The 17,453-nt window shown below is 42.8% G+C and overlaps 1 protein-coding gene across 1 annotated transcript; it reads left to right on the forward strand.

Moving 5' to 3' along the window:
- Window positions 1-383: 383 nt before the first annotated feature.
- Window positions 384-13,848, forward strand: sertad2b (SERTA domain containing 2b). The gene is made up of 2 exons (XM_080036303.1): window positions 384-453; window positions 10,883-13,848. Exon 2 carries the CDS (start codon window positions 10,887-10,889, stop codon window positions 12,102-12,104), a length of 1,218 nt encoding a protein of 405 aa, XP_079892429.1. The 5' UTR covers window positions 384-453; window positions 10,883-10,886; the 3' UTR covers window positions 12,105-13,848.
- The last annotated feature ends 3,605 nt before the right edge of the window (window positions 13,849-17,453 follow it).

The following is a 17,453-nucleotide window of genomic DNA, read 5'->3' on the forward strand; positions in this document are numbered from 1 at the left end:
TATCTTATTAATACACATCTATTAGGCCACAACTCAGCTCTACATTAGCCTGTCTTACTCATTAATTAAGCATGTGCCAAGCAAAAGTTGACATAGGCCTATTTTTAAATAATTATAAAAACTGAATCGAACAATGGTTTTTCCTGTGTATATATTGGAGGTCACACTGACCAACTCATGTCTCATTATATTACATTGTTTTGCTTCGAATGACACACGGATGGCGCTTATAGCCTGCATTAACGCACGTGCAGCTTTTACCTCAGCGAGTGTGTCCGACAGCTCGTGAAGGCAGCGGCGTTCCTGTGAGCGGAGGCAGTTTTCTCCTCCTATCAGCGCCATTGTGTGAAAGAGTCTCGGGCGAGCGAGGACGGCTTGTTCTTCTGTCGCCGGAGAGGACTGTTTAAATACCTTCCCATGTTTCTCTTCCAAATTCCGGCGGACCTGGACGCGGTAAGACACGGCTTTTCTGTCTTTCGTGGAGTCAAACTCGCTCGAGAAAACACATTAGGTTGAAGGCGGTGTTGTAACCTATTTCCAATGAATAATAGACGCGTTGACGGGCTGGTGTTTCATTATAGCGCTGAGGGGTTAGTGAGCTGTGGTTGAAAAAAAGTTTTTTCTATTAGGCTACATTATCTGTCAATAACTGTCCCCGCCATACTTCCAGTGAGCCTCTATTGATATGCGTCCAAAACTAATGTCAGTGTAGTTTACAGAGCCGAGGCAGACGGCCGCAACTTTACAGTTTATCACCACGGAGGAAAGTCTTGCCTGATAAACTTTTTTCGCCCTTTAACACATTGAGTGTTTACACTCACCCATCGCCTCATGCTGCTACAACGAATAACTCAAGTTCAATTCATAGCCTACGTTAGCCTAGTTTTTTTCTAATTCTTTATAAAGTCATAGGCTATTCCAAATTAGGCCTACCTAAAATGACCTACATGTATTAATACTTTTACATGTAAACAGGCACAGCACAGCATTTATTGACAATGTAGGCCTATGTGGGGCCGAATAAAATGACTTGGGTTAGTTTATAGTCTACTCTAGTTGAACACATGTTGTTAACAGCAGCACACATGAAAGAGGGACTTCATAGCCTCTGGGCTACACTGAAGCCTTATTATGCAATCATTGTATGTAGGCTGCTACTGTCCATTTAAAGTTGTCTTTATTGACTGCTTGTGTGAACTGTGTTCTTGAACACCTGAAAAAAACGTGCTGTGAAGTCATGCAATGTGTTTTTTGTTGCAGTGTTTATTGTGAAGCTCTGTAGTGGCCAGTGTGTGGGACTGTGTCAGTAGCTGTGTGTGGTTGTTGTGGTGAGGTGAGGTTAAGGGCCCTGGTCTGTTTTGTAATAGCACCGCAGCAGTGTCCATGCTAACAGTGACAGCAGCAGGTCATCCTCTGCTTCTCTGTGTGGCCCACACGCTTGCATCATGTAGCTTTACCTCAGAGGTTCTTCTCACCTGTCTGGATGAGAGCAGCCACAATATCCTGTCAAGTCAGACCACATGCAACCATGTCTGAGGTGCAGAGTTATACAACAGCCTTAGATACTGGAGATAGATAGACAGGTAGCCACACAGAGGGATGCCTTGATATTTTTTTTGTGCAGACCTGAGGAAGCCCCCAGACTTCTGAATATAGAATACAGAATATATATAAAAATACTATTATAAGTCACTGTTTCATTTAGTTGAACATTTCCTATAAGCGAAATGACAATGGTTGAAGTTCCTCTCCGAAGTTTAATGCCAAATATTTATACCTTTTTTTATTTTTCAGTACCCAGGCCAGTAGTCCCCCTGAATATCTACTGCGGTTATAGCCTCCTTTTTACAGAGCGAAAGCCAACGACAATCGTCCAAAATGCCTGCTTTGGTCTGGACCAAGCAAAGCCCCACATATTGGCGGGACAGTGTGTGTGTGTGTTTACATTGCAGCGTTCCGCATCCCTGAATGAAAGAGGTGGTGTGTGACTTATACCCATAATAACATATCACTTTTTCAAAACTTTTTGACTTTTTTCTTTCTTCGTCTCCAAATGTGTTGCTTCTGAACGATCTAGTAATGCCTTTCTGTGTCCGTCCCATGTACACAGCAGCAGGGCAAGGCGGGGAAAAAAAGCTCCAACATTCCCCCGGCTATCACGGGCAGTGTAAAAAGGGGCTACATTGAAACTTAATGCATCAATATGTCGCTTGGAGGAATTTTTGGGGCGGATCTAAAAGGCATTAACAAAATCATCTTGAACACACATCTTCACGGGAATTTTAGGAGAAGCCTATGATGTGAAAATCCATTGGACAACATGGGAGATGTGAGCACTTCTTAGGCTTGAATTTAGAGTAATACACCAGTCCTGCTGTATGGGCTATACACTATGAGGGATGGATGTAGCAGGCTAGTCTATATGGCATACCTTTTATCAGCTGAATGCTATAAGTAATAATAGTCATTCTCACAGTGCGGGGGAATAAGGCTAGTTCTAGGGTTTGTGATGCATTCACATGGATTTCACTTCTAATAAACCTTATACAAGGTGCTGCCCACAGTACAATATAATGAGGCTTTCAGCACTAGAGCCGGTGCTGCTCTAACAAGGTGGGCTGCACTTTGGCAATAAGGCCCATACTGCAGTAATAAGGTGGGTACTACCATACACACATACACACACACACAGTGAACAGACATATGTTCTGTTGATTTCTGCATTTTTCTGAGGCTTTGTGACTGTGAAGAAGTGTCAAGCTGTGTTTTCTCTCAGAGAGGCTCAGTGGGAAAGAGTGGAGCGCTCAACAGCATGTAGACACGTCTGCTGACCTAAATCTGCTCTCTTCTTCTTGCTTTTTATTTATAGACTCTCTCTCTGTGTGTGTGTGTGTGTGTGTGTGTGTGTGTGTGTGTGTGTGTGTGTGTGTGTGTGTGTGTGTGTGTGTGTGTGTGTGTGTGTGTGTGTGTGTGTGTGTGTGTGTGTGTGTGTGTGTGTGTGTGTGTGTGTGTGTGTGAGAGAGAGAGAGTTTGTTTATGAATACAGGAATGACACAGACTGATTGTGCATGATGATGATGTGTGTGTCATTGTGACTTACTGGACACTTCTGTGGACGCCAGATAATATGTGATGTCAACTTGATAACTTTATTGTAAAACAGTGGATTGTCCCTTTTTTTTATCTCACATGGTTGCTTTAATCCCAAAGAATGAGGCCTTCAGGTACAACATGGCACTTGTTATAGGTCTCATGTGTTGACGCATAGTGTTCAATCAATGGACTGGCTGTGCTGAAGTTTGCTTCATGTATTTTCTGACAGTGACAGCCAGCAAACCAAACCGCCCTGTTATGAATCCTACCTTTTAATGATGACACTATTTTGAGTCATTTTCTTGCTGTAGATTGTATTGCTGTATTCCTTTCTACTGACAGGTATTTCTATAACATTGCTCCAGACAGAGTCAGTTACTGTGTGTGCTGCTGTATGTTGTATCCCTGACCTTTGCACTCCTTTCTCTCCTTTACACTGAATGTCACTATTATACTGTTGTCTTCACACACCGTAACCTTGCAATTGAAATACTCTAAATCAACTTGAGAAAGCCATTCATTTGGTTCAAGAAATCAACTAACAAATGCACATACAGTTACCAAGACAAGGGCACGTTCAGAGTTCAAGAAGCCCCCCTTTCAGCCCTACGTCATGGGTCTTAGTGGTTTAGAATATAACCCCAGGTCTCCATGCCCGGCCCTCACACTCCCGTGCAGCCTGTATTAATAGGATGCGGCATGTTGCGCAGTAGGAGCCGGAGTGTTTTGTAACCAGGTCCGTCATTACGTAAGAGTACCATAGTGAATTCCCTGTCTGAAGCCCAGCTGACCGCTCTGTCATGTGAGCATTTCTGATCACTATGAAGGGGGGGGGGGGGGGAACACACACACATGCACGAACACACGCACACACACACGAGCGCGCAAACACACACACACACACGAGCGCGCACAGACACACGTGCGCACACAGACCAAGGAGCGCGCACACACACACACGTTCGTGTACACTGTTACCCACTGCATGAATCAACATCTCTACCTCTCTAACTTCCATTCTCCCACATTTTTCAGCAATTTCAAAATAAAGGCCTTTTTTTAAATGAGTTATACCATCAACTATAGGTTTACAGGCTTTCAGTTCATTCCTACATTATTTTGACTATTCATACCTGTAATACCAGTATAATAAGCCATAATATAGTTCATATGGATGATATTGTAACATTAAAAAGTTAGCTGGAAAATTGGGACGAAAAAAAACCAACAAATCAAATGACCCTTGACATGTAACTGACCTTCATCCACCACCATGACCAAAGCTCACATCAGCATTTCATGTGAGAACTGAACCCTGATTTGCATAATGATGCACATATTAAAGAGTTTAATGGTGTCAGTCCACAGTTCAGGCTTTCACTAGTTGGCTGGTTTGAGATCAGCTGTTGTGGAATTTAAAAAAACTCAGTTAATTTTTTTCTGATCTAGGGTATCGGCAGAGGATTCTTGAGTATGAACCTGAATAAGGATTTAGGATATATGTAGACAGCACTGTAGTAGTAACAGCAGCAGTACAAACGGTAGTAGTGGCTCTCGTCATGGTGTAACTGAACCTCAAGTTGTGTGTGTGTGTGTGTGTGTGTGTGTGTGTGTGTGTGTGTGTGTGTGTGTGTGTGTGTGTGTGTGTGTGTGTGTGTGTGTGTGTGTGTGTGTGTGTGTGTGTGTGTGTGTGTGTGTGTGTGTGTGTGTGTGTGTGTGTGTGTGTGTGTGTGTGGAGGAAGCATAGCTGCTGTTGAGCGTAGTAGGTCTTGTCAGGCCAGAACTACAATGTACTATCTCTTCCTCTGGATTGAGTCCTGGAATGTGTTTACTAGTTGTCCGTGCGTGCATGTGTGTGTGTGTGTGTGTGTGTGTGCATGCTTGCATGTGTGGGGGAGTGTGAGTGTCTGTGTTTGTGTGTGTCTGTGTGAGTGAGTAGTTGAGTTGTCCTCATGTGCAGTGCTGGATGCATTACAGGGTGGAGGAACAGCGGAGGCAGAGTCATTAGTGGGACCTGCTGCATGCGTGCCACACTGTATCCCTTACTGTATGCCTTGGTGCACCAGCCAATGCCAAGATGAATCTGTCTCATACAACACAGCACACACACACACAACACGGCAGCGCCACATTCATCTACCTGGCTGCAGCAGTGTAGTGGAGTGCAGTGCAGCTCGTGTGTGTGTGTGTGTCCACACTTTGAGAAGCTGAAATAGGCCGATGTGGAGGTGAGGGGGAGGGGTGGATGGATGTGCAGCCCAGGCATGGAAAACCAGCGTATCCGGTTACAGGATCATAATATCACTGCAGAGTTCCATCCACTAGCACTGCACGACTATACCGCACAACACAGGCACACAAACACACACGCACGCGTATGCACACATGCACAGACAAATGCACGCGCACATGCACACACACACACATGCACACACACTCACTACAGTCAGGCCCTGGAACAATATCGTGCTATAGGCCCACATGTTGTAATAAATCACTCCAGTTTTTATGTTTTAAACCTTCATTTTGTGATGAGACGAATCATTTATTCATACATGATTAAACTCACTGCACAGTCTTTGTGTGTCTATGCTTTATACTATTCATATACTGTATTGTATATATATATATAATAGCCTATACTGTATTTCTTTTTCTTTCTAAAATCCCACTTGGCTAACGGCACAGGGCCTTTCTTTTTGGATCACATTTCAGATTTGACTGCTGTTTGCTGTTGGTCTCATTAGGGGCTGAGCGGTGTGCGCTTGGTGTATCAGACAGTTGACGTGGAAAATGTCTTTGGACATGGGAGATCAGAGAAGGGTTTATTTTGAGAATGAAGCACATTTGACCTGACATTACTTTCATAGATTAGATCACCTTGCTGGAAACAACCATTAAGAAATGGATTCTCATCTCAAACTTTTAAAGTGGAACCGATATTTCATAAGATGTGTCTGTGCTTACATTTACTTACATTTTTACTTCATGACTATTTACTCTATTTATTCTACTTCTATATCGTGTGCCATGAAATAAAATTGTGTTAGAACTTGCATTTTTCATGTACAGCTGAATGACAATAGTTACCCATCTACCTGCAGTTTGGTATCACACCTGTTTTGAAAGTGATGTCACTGTTGGAGGCCATGAACCTGAAGATTCCTTATACAACCATTTGATTCCATTTCAAAGAAGGGCATTAACACAAATACTAATAACCTGTGCTGTTAGGACCACTTGTACTGTATACAAGTCTTCATGCACACTGAATACTCATCATATGTTGACACTTCCAATGTAAAAGTAGTGATTATTGAAAGAAAAAGGTCTATTTGGATCTTCAGTCCAGAAGTCTGACTCCTAGCAGTGACCTTCAGAGGCTGTGTTGGTCACATTGTAGTCACAGCAGCTGGTTGCTTCTGTGTCTGTTGCCGAAGGTCTCAAGTAGAGACCTTCGGCTATATTTAGCTCATGGAAAATATTTTGGAAAAGGTTGTTTTTTTTTTGTTGAAAGACAGTTCATTGCGTAGGACAGTTAACACAGTGGCACTTTTGAAGTCACGGTGACCTTGAATGGCTCCATTTTGGAGTGCAGCTCTCAGATCTCCTTGACTCATTTATGATATGTTTTTTTTTATTATTCTATGTGTGTGTTGATATCCAGATAGGCTCATAAGAGGCTGTAGGATGGTTCTGGGCCTGTGAACTTTGACAGACAGTGGAAGGAGGAGTGTGTGTGTGTGTGTGTGTGTGTGTGGGGGGGGGGGGGGGGTAGAGGAGGGGGGATGGAAACGAAAGATGGAAAAAAAAGGTGAAAGAGTGACTGAAGACGAGAGGAGGAGAAGGAGCAGGGTAGAGGAGGATAATGAAGTGGAATGTAAGGGGTGGGGCACCGCTGGTATGTCAGCCCTGCACTGTGTGTGTGTGTGTGTGTGTGTGTGTGTGTGTGTGCGTGCGTGTGAGAGTGTGTGTGTGTGTGCCATGAGTCAGTGAGTCAGACATGCGCAGCTGCTCGGGCTCTCAAACACACTCACAACCGCAAACTGCTTTGAAACTCTCTCTCTGTTTTCAGTCTCTCACTGACACTCACTGATTCGCCATTTTCACTGGAAACTCCACAAGGCAGCTGTGCAGTGAATGCACAAGCTACAGACATACAGACATAGTAGAGGACTTGTAGGAGTTACTAAACATCTACATGTTAGAATCTGGCTTTTAGATCTTAATGGCACCCAGTCTATTACTCGTCAACAATGCAGTTTAAATAGAACTAGTGTCAGGATATGCTAATTCAGACATGCACCCTACATCCATGTCCTAAACGCCATGCTCTAAATTCTAGTGTCCACTGCTCAACTCATAGTAAGAAACACACCAAGTAACCCAAGTCTGTTTGATCCAAGCATTTTAAAAAAAAATTTAAGATATTTTTTTGGTATTTTTATGCTTTATTGATAGTGTAGCGACAGAGTTGAAATGGGGCAGAGAGAGGGGAGTGACATGCAGAGAACGACCGCGGGCTGGAATCGAACCCGGGTACGCTGCTGGCCGAGGCCCATGGGGGGGGGGGGACGCCCTACCAACTGAGCTAATGACGCCCCCCAATCCAAGCATTTCTGTGAGTATTAGGATATCTTCCAATCAGCCTTGTTTTTCAATTGGGTCCCACACACTCCAAAATATTTTGCGCTTAGCTGGAGCCATCACAGTTAGCCGTCTTGTTCCTGACCAAGAGGACTGACCATTACAAAAGAAGTGTCCGGGGGCCAAGGACTCTCACATGTCCTACAGGCCATCGCAAGGCCATGTGAAAAAGAATGTCGACAAAAACTCTGATTAGCCAGGGATAGCTCAAAAGGGAACTGTATCCTTCCATTCTTCCAATTGAGAAAGTTGCTAAAGTACTGTTATGGAGAGCGAGAGAGAGAGAGAGAGAGAGAGAGAGAGAGAGAGCTACACAAAATATTTAAAATGTAACATGTTTTGAATAAAAGTTTGTTTATTTCCTTAAATACACATATATTTAATAATTAATTACATGCGTGTTTCAAAAGGTGTGTTACTTACCTATCAGGACATTTTACAGATTATAAAATCAACGTGTCAGCTCTCTCTGGTGGACAATGTATGTAAGGGCATCCCTGTTTCTAAAGCATCTTCAACACAACACTGGCAGTCTGCCCTTCAATTTCTTCTTAACTGTTAGGGGACGATACTATTGCAAATATCTGCTGATTTATTATTAGGGCTCTAATACCAAGTTGTTGTTTTTTTGCTAAGGTAGATTTGGTATGCAATATGGCTTAATTTATTGTATTGTCTGCGGGTGGCTCTCACTGTAACACTTAAGTACAGAGTCTCTGGGCTAAATAGCTAACAGTGTTGATTGTGCCTGGTAGTAGCATGTTTAGCAGCTATTGTTTTGCTATAATGCGCCTGATGGAGATAACTGGAGGACTAGGTTAACATGTTGGGGATTAAACTGACTTGTTTCCATAGAAAGTTGGTTGAGAGACATACAGTATACACTTCTTGTATTAGCCATGGATCTAATGCCAGGAGGAGGTGGTTGACTTAGCTTAGCATGCAGACTGCTATTCCGCCTGTATTAAAAGATCAACCTCAGCAGCAGTTTGAGTGGAGGGAGGGTAGAGGGCTCATCATCACCCTCCCACCTTTTGCAGACCATGTCTCCTCTCACCCTACTCCTTTACTTCCTCCACCTCCCAGTCTTCCTTCCTGCCCCCCCCAGTGCGCGCACACACACACACACACACACACACACACACACACACACACACACACACACACACACACACACACACACACCTTCTCTCTCTCCCCCCCACCATCCAATTCTTTGTCATCTCTTTGGGTGAATTCCCAGCTGACTCTGTTTGTCATGGCAACCAACCCGCCATGGTGACTGGGCCTGCAGCTCACACTTCCTGTGTGTGTGTGTGTGTGTGTGTGTGTGTGTGTGTGTGTGGAGACGCATGCGCAGTGTGTGTGTGTAGAGAGCGGCTGGCTGCATGAGCCTGTCAGCCTGGATTAGAGTCAAACACACTGCAGCGATGCCTGTTCTTTCTTTCTCTCTTTCTTGTCCTTCTTTCTCTCTTTCTTGCTTTCTCTGTAGCAGCGATAATGACACCATCAGGTAGTGTTTATTAGCTAATTAAAGCTATTGGAGTATGTTATAGTTAAGGAGTGCATTGTGGATTTATCAGCTCCGAGGGGCCGTCTGTATGGGGTCAACTTGTGTGAGACAACCCTCCTTCACCACCCTCCTCGTGAACATGGTAGGAGTCTGTCTCAGCTCTGCTCAACTGTCTTTGCTCCCACCCATGGAATTTGTATTATGATCGGGACGTTTAGGGCTAGACACAGCAGGCAGAAACATAGCTTCTTTTCAAGCACTGGTCAATTTGAAAAATGTTGTCTATTTTGCTTCCATAACATGTCTTCTTTCATACTAGCATAATAAAAAGGTCCAACATATTACATCTAGGTGTTTAACTAAACCTTTTCTGTTTGCGTCTGGATATATGTCTCCTTTACAACCATCTTTAAGAGCCATTATGTCAACAATAGTTATATATATTTTTTATAATACTCTGAACCAAAAATCTCAACTTCTAAAGCACTTACGTACATCAACATAAGTTTCCATAATCATTCCTACGTTTCTGAAGGTTATTACAGAAGGATTTTTTCACAAGTTGTTAATTGTCTGATTTATGATACATTTTCTTTTAAAAAACAGAAATAAATGTGCATTTTTAAGACCTGTACATGGTATTTTTGTGATTTATAAAATGAAAATTCTTCTTCACGGCACCTATGCACATGGACCATGCCAAGCCAGGTCTCTACATCAACTCTATTACAGTATGCATACTTGAGTTGAAGAACTTAGTCTGAGGTTCTTACACCAAACTCAGTACAAAATAAAATACCACATATTCTAAAGGGGAATCTCTTCACTCACGACTGCTACAGCGTGCAGGTGGACGGACACAACTGGTGAAACTAAAGCTTAACTTCTATCTGAATGATTTCATTTAGTGTAGTGCTATTCTGCCCTTCTATCAGTGAAGTGTTTGAACTACACTGCAGACCTGAGTGTCTGCTAACAGTCACACAAAGAGGTGACAGCTGTCTCATGCCAATGTGTCGGGGTGGGACACGCGTGCTGTCTGAAAGTGGTAGAAGTAACTCAATGTGCTGTTCTAATATGGCAGGAGGAGGGGGAGGGGGGAGAAGGGGTGGGCTTTAAAACTGGCCTATGATCCTCTTGTGCAGCAGGACTATTACATAACTTAGTTTGTGTGTCTTTCTGAGTTTGTGTGTGTGTGTGTGTGTGTGTGTGTGTGTGTGTGTGTGTGTGTGTGTGTTTCTCAGTTTGTGTGAGTGTGCTGGGCTACAGTACACAGTGGTGCGGCTCCCATTGCAGCTGCTCCGCATGTTTTCTTTTTAAATCCCCTGTTGCAGTAAGCTTGTTGTGTTCAAGCAGCTTTTTGAATCAGCACAAGCAGCTGGCCTTCAGTATGCACACTTCCCTGGTGTATACTGTATCTCGCTCTGTCTTTTAGGTGACATGTAGTAAGACAGTGGTCATCTCATGTTGAGTTCCTGAATATCCAAATGTTATGGGGGTGTGTGTGTGTGTGTGTGTGTGTGTGTGTGGGGGGGGGGTTATGGCTTATATTTTATATACAGTACAAAGGTTTCTAAGTCAAGCTACACATTGATTGATGTCCCCTGCCTGTGTGTTTGTGTTTTCCAGATACATGTACGGTAAAGGTGCGAAGCGGAAGCTGGACCAGGATGAAGAGGGGCTGGAAGGCAAAACGCTGGAGGTGGTGGGAGGGGGCCTAGGCCTGTGTCCAGAGGGCCTGTCCAAGGTGTCCTACACCCTGCAGAGGCAGACCATCTTCAACATCTCCCTGATGAAGCTGTACAGCCCCCGGCCTCTGGGAGAGCCCAGCCTGGAGCGCCGCGTCCTCATCAACAACATGCTGAGACGCATCCAGGAGGAGCTGAAGCAGGAGGGCTCCCTCAGGCCCATGCTCTTCCCCCCATCCCCACCTCCAGAAGACCCCATGGACGAGGGCTTCAGAGAGGCCCCGCCCTCCTTCGGTGTTCTGTCTGTGTCCCAGCCTTCTGCACTGGTCATGCCCCTGACAGCACCACCACCACCGTCTTCTCCACACCCAATGGTGCCTCCCACCTGCCAGGCATCCCAGGCCTGTCCCATCGGCCCCATCAACCCTCTGGAGGCCTGCCTCACTCCGGCCTCTTTACTGGAGGAGGACGGAGGAGATTCAGCCTTCTGTGCCCCGTGCCCGCCCACCCCTCCTCTGTCTCCTCCCCCAGCACAGCCTCCTCCCTTACCTTCGGCGCTGGTGGTGAGCCCGGCTTCCTCCAGGGCGGCCCCGCCTCCCTCGTCCTCCTCAGCTCTCAGTGACATGGAGCTGTGTCCTCCCACAGCCATAACAAGGACAGCAGCAGCTAATACTACGACCGTGACTACCTCCCCAGGTCCCACACCACTCACCCAGCCCTCCCTGTCCCCAGCACCCACCATGGGCTTCCCCAGAGACTCCAGGACGGGGGGAGCTAAAGCAGAGGCAGCGGCTAGCGTCTTGCTAGCTGAAGGCAGGGACACTCTGCCCACACTGCCCCCTGGAGGCCTGGTAGACTCCTCTCCTCCCTCCCCTCCCTCCTCTTCCTCTCCCTCGGGGTTTCTCTCAGACTTGGCGCTGGACGACGTCCTGTTCGCCGACATAGACACGTCCATGTATGACTTTGACCCGTGTACGCCGGCCTCTGGCGTGGCGGCGGGCGGAGGCCTGGCCAAACTGTCCACGGTGGTGACGGCAGACGACCTCCTCAAATCACTGGCGTCGCCCTACAGTGGCCCCGCCCCCCAGGTTTCAGCCAATCAGCCTTTTAAGATGGATCTGACAGAACTGGACCACATCATGGAGGTGTTGGTGGGTTCTTGACTCTAGCGGAGACCACTCCGCCTTTAGAAAACACACACACAGTTTTATTCCGGACAAACAGACTGGAATATACATTTTTTTGGGATTTTGGGGTTTCCCTGTTTGTTGTTTATATGTTTTTTTTTTACTCTCTTCAAAGGTCGGTAATTGTAAACATGGATTGGTGATGTCCATTAGTACTACTATGACAACTACTACTACTACACAACACTGTGCATGCACTGTGCTTGCCTTTCCAAATATGGATATGAAGAAAACCGGGAAACAATGACACACATACGTTTGTATTTCTATACTTGTGAGGATTCATTCAAGTTTTAATCTTCAAACCTGAACCTAAGCCTTAACTGTAAAAAGTAACTGTAAATAGAGAAAAAATAAGACGTGCAAATTGTCCTCATTCTGGAGGATTCTTGAAATCATTCTATTCTTGTGAGGACATTAACTCCTCGTAGGTATAGAAATACAAGTGACGCGCACGCACACACACACACACACACGCACACACACACACACACACACACACACACACACACGCACACACACACACACACATACACACTGAATTCATGGCTTTTAGCAGATGAGTGCCTTTCAAAATGACCACTTATTCAATTCCTGTTTTTACAGTATTTGTTTATATTTCTAGTTCTTTTAGGTTCTAAAGCCTAGAGAGGTCTCTCCTCAATGTTTTTTTTTTAATTTATTGTATTACAACTATTATTAAGTAAGGTCATTTCTCCTGATCAAATAATAATTATTTAATCTTTATCTTATTACAGAGGCTATGTTGTTTTTAAATTGTAAAGCGAGCATGGAAAAGGTTTTTAACGAGGAATACATTGTTTTAGCAGTGTGCTACATTTACGTATTAGCTTGGCTATATAATAACGCTCTTTGGGAATGAATTGCTCTAAAAAAATACTTTGGCCTGGGTGTTTTGTTCAACTCTTTAGGTTAGAAGGAGACATCTGTTCTGTACACATGCGTATGAATTTTGGTTCAGATCTTGGTTTATTTTTCTTCTCTTTATCTATTGGCTGGCACATGTAACTGTGCTGGATGCTGTTTTACATGAGCCCAGTTCATTCGGTGGTTGTTATCATGCATCAGTTAAGGCAGAATTCAAATGAGCTACACACCCACAGGAGAGCTTGACATTGTGTTTACATAGGAAGCGACCACAGCTCCACCATCCACTCCTGTCTACCAGTTGGATGTATAGATGATCTGAAAAAAATCCAACCCTAAAGCAGACACTTTAGGCCCCTAAGATACATTCAACTTGGCTGACCAAACAGCTATCAAGAGATTACAGGGGGAAACTCCAATGTGGCACAAATTAGACTCCATAGGATTTTCCCAGAATCACACCCAAGATAACTGAAGGTGTTTTAAGTACAAAATGCCTTACTTTTGGATTGGTTTGGGTTGATACAAAATGAAGTAAACATGATTGACGGACACATTTTTCAGCAGCACATTCAGTATTATCAGTTTACAGAGTAGGGTTTATTTGTGTTTTTGGCAGTAGGAGCTTTTATATGCCAAAATCTGGTGGTTCTGCTCACTTCTCTTTACATTGTGCGGGACAGTTTTGATAGGCTAGACCCCGCGGTGATCCACAGATGTAGTCAACCAATAGGACATAGCAGGAGAGGGCTACGTCCGTCTCCTAACTCCTTTCAATGTGAATTTCCACTGAAGAAGGAAAAACCAACAAAAGAAAAACACCATGGTAACCTGAAACTGCAACCAGACAAAAGAGTTAGTTGTTTCAAAACATTATGCCCCCCCACCCCCTGCCCCCCTGCACAGGCAGACCACACTCACACGGTTTAAAAAAAAAGAATAAGAATTACTACTACAGCTACAGCCTTTTATATTATATACAATAGTCCTTTCTACACAAATGTTCCATTCTATCTAGTTCAAAGTAATTCATTTGATGTTATGTTTGATCATTTCATTTTACAACTCACAATTCTGATATGTTATCAATGGTGCTCTTTGTTGAAAAAATTGGGCACTGTGTGTATGGAAGGGATTTGGATATAAGGCAACAAAAAAAAAAGGCTAAAAAGCTTTATTTAGAATGAACCGATACACAGACACACACTCGCAGGCTTTTGCATGGATTGTCTATGGTGTGTAGAACATATATTTAGCCCCAATTTGCACATAGCTCAAAGGATAGTCTAGCAGCGATGCCATATTCAGAGAGATAACAGCAACGAGTCAGCAAATTAAAGCAAAAAGATCCACCATGGCATACTTATAAAACTTTATTTTTTTTTCCAACAGTCATCGTCATTGCATTTCAAGACTTGCTGTGTGGTGAAGTGTTGTGATTGCCTCGAGGCTACATTGCAAAAGTCCTCAGTTTGATGTTCAAAAGCTGCACTCGTAGTACATAAGTAAGTACTCAGAACACAACATATGATATGTTATCGCCCTATGGAGTTGTTTTAGCAAAGCAGGACAATGAGCTATAAGAATAGAGCAGAGATTGGTCATCATTATTCATAATAATTGTTCATTGTTACAAATGACACCTTACACATTATGCACAACTGTAACTTCTGTCTCCTTGTTATACATATCGCCTACATTTTGTCTAAGTTTCACACAGCCTTTGCTTGGGTGCAACATGGGACGTGAATGGTATTTCTAGCAGAGGTCATCCCCAGCTGGTGGGACACATAGTAGTTTGTTATTGGGACAGAATGTGTAATCTGGAATCCAGTGGGACTCACCTTAATGTGTTAGCCAACAGCAATTGAGTAGGGTGATGTTAAAAACATGTTCCAATGGAAGATATTTTGTTTTCCCAGAATGCATTTGACCTCAGCTATAGCAATGAACCGCATTTTAATGAACTGAATTCAAAAGCCGAGTGTGAGCCGAGCAGACAACAGCACCAACTAATACTGTTTGTAGACGACTGTGTCTTGTTTCTTTTACTATGTTTGAATTTTGGAGTGCTTGTTTTTTTTTTGTTTTTTTTTTTGGTCAATGAAGTTATTTATTCATATTTTTTTCTTTTTTTTTCTTTTTTTTCTGTGTAAATATATATTTATTTTTGATGTGAAGTGAACATTTGGATTGTAAATGCGTGTACAGAATGTGCGGTAGGAATGTATTTCAGATAGGAATGTATCTGAGTGTGGAATTATGGGGTGGAAGCCATTTTTTTTATATATATATATATACATACATAGGTAGTTTATATTATCTTTGTTTATCTGTTTGTTTGTTGCTTTGTTTATTGATTTGTTTGTGGGGTGGCGGCCACAACTTTTTACATCTTTTGTACTCATTTTTTGTTGTTCATCATTTTTCCAGTTGAAGGCGAAACAGTTCATGCAGCAATACTCAAAAAAAAAAAAAAAAAAAAAACCCCCGTCTCCAACCGTTTCAGATGTCAAGACTCCAAAGCCTGTCGTAGACGCTTCAATGCCAAAAGTAATGTACATAGTATGAACAACATTCGAGCTCCTGAGACTTTTTTTGCGATCAGTGTTTGTTACCGAATCTGTTTTAAAGCGCTGTTTCCGAGCGTGCGTGTGCGCGGTCGGCCACGAGAAAAAAGACCGACCGCCAGTCGAGGCCGATTCCCTCTACTGAAGGCTGTATTTTACACAGACCTCAGAGCTGTGCCTTTTTCTATGCAATACAACACAAACACAGAGAGACACACCTGTCAGCTGATCACTGTACCGGGATCCAAATGTGGACTGTAGATAATATATATGTGAATGTGTGTGTGTGTATATAATATACATACATGCATATACATACATATAGTATATGAGATAATGGACAGCTGTCTATCAATTTTGAAACAGTCTTACTTTTGTAGTTTTATATATATACATACATATACACTCATATATATGTATATATATATACGTATACAATAAACTGTAAAAAGAGAAAATGTCTGTTTTGTCTCCTTTCTTTTTTAATATTGTCTTAACACATTTGTACTCATATTCTAGGACTAGCTGGCATTTGACCAGTTTGGGATTGTAATGAATGAGGCTGAAAGATTTTTTTTTTCCAGGAGACAAATATTCTAAGTCTACCTGCCTTGCCATTTTTAAGGATATATATAAAAGCTCCAAAAAGCCTTGGAAAATTGATAGATAATCATTTTAAATACTATCTATGATAATAATGTTATCTTGAAAAGGTCAATCTACCTGGGCAACACCAGTTTGGGAAAAAGAAAAAAAATGAAAGAGTTGAATTGTGTTCCCATGGTACCAAGTGGTTGCATACAGTGTATGCCTCAAGATGTGGATGAAAACTCCGGATGCAGCAAGCTTGTGAATCTTTCGTTAAATTTGAAATGAATACTACAAAATAATAACCATTCAGTAGGATGCAATCCTATCAATGGATACAATTAAGCATGTTATGATATGTTTGTTCATTAGAAAACAGGTATACTTAGGCATCTATTGGGAAAACCTCCACTATGATCAGTTCTATTCATTCCATTTTACAAAACATTCTTCAGTTGTTTCTTATTACATGTTGTAGTAAACAAACAGGTTTTTTCCATCATGGAGGTTCCCTGCACACAGTCAATATGCATTCTGTTCATGTTTGGAGGATATATTATCTTAGAAGCCTGGATTCTATTCAAGGCATGATGGTTGTTTTAAAGAAAATTAAGTGACTCTTTCAAAAGGGTATTTTCGGAGCACAGTACAGTAGGTTCTTTTAGACTGAAATGTGTCCTGAACAGTGGCCGACCAGTTTGTAGAGAGTCACTGTTCCAAATCGTGGTTAAGATGAATGGTTAATATGTTTCAATATAGACTTAAGTAAGGGAAAATATTCAATGTAATTTTGGTCAATACAAACATTTTTAATTGACTAATATTACACCTCTTATGAAAAGCACACAGGGAACATTTGACCATTTAGAGGTGAATCCATAAGCAAGTCAAGGGGTCACTGCTGGAAGCTAAGACATGTCTGTAATAAGAGCAGGTGGACAGAATGCTTTAGTAGAAAGTAGAAAAAGTGACTTGACAATAGTACGTTGATGTGTTTTATAGATAAAGAGGAAACCAAGTTACAGCGATGGAAGTGTTCAAGCTGCTGCGCTTGGTATTGTGTTAGAGTTCAGCTGTCATTTTTGTGTGTGTGTGTCTGTATTTCTGTCTGTCTGCCTGTGTGTGTGTGTGTCTCTGTCTTTCTGTCTGTCTTTCTGTCTGTCTGCCTGTGTATGTGTGTGAGTGTGTCTCTGTCTCTGTCTGTCTGTCTGTCTGTCTGTCTGTCTGTCTGTCTGTCTGTCTTAGTGAGGAATTGTTGCTTGATTTAGTTAAAATAACA

This window comes from Ammodytes marinus (genome assembly GCF_949987685.1).
Source record: "Ammodytes marinus genome assembly, chromosome: 11".
NCBI classification, from domain to species: Eukaryota; Metazoa; Chordata; class Actinopteri; order Uranoscopiformes; family Ammodytidae; genus Ammodytes; species Ammodytes marinus.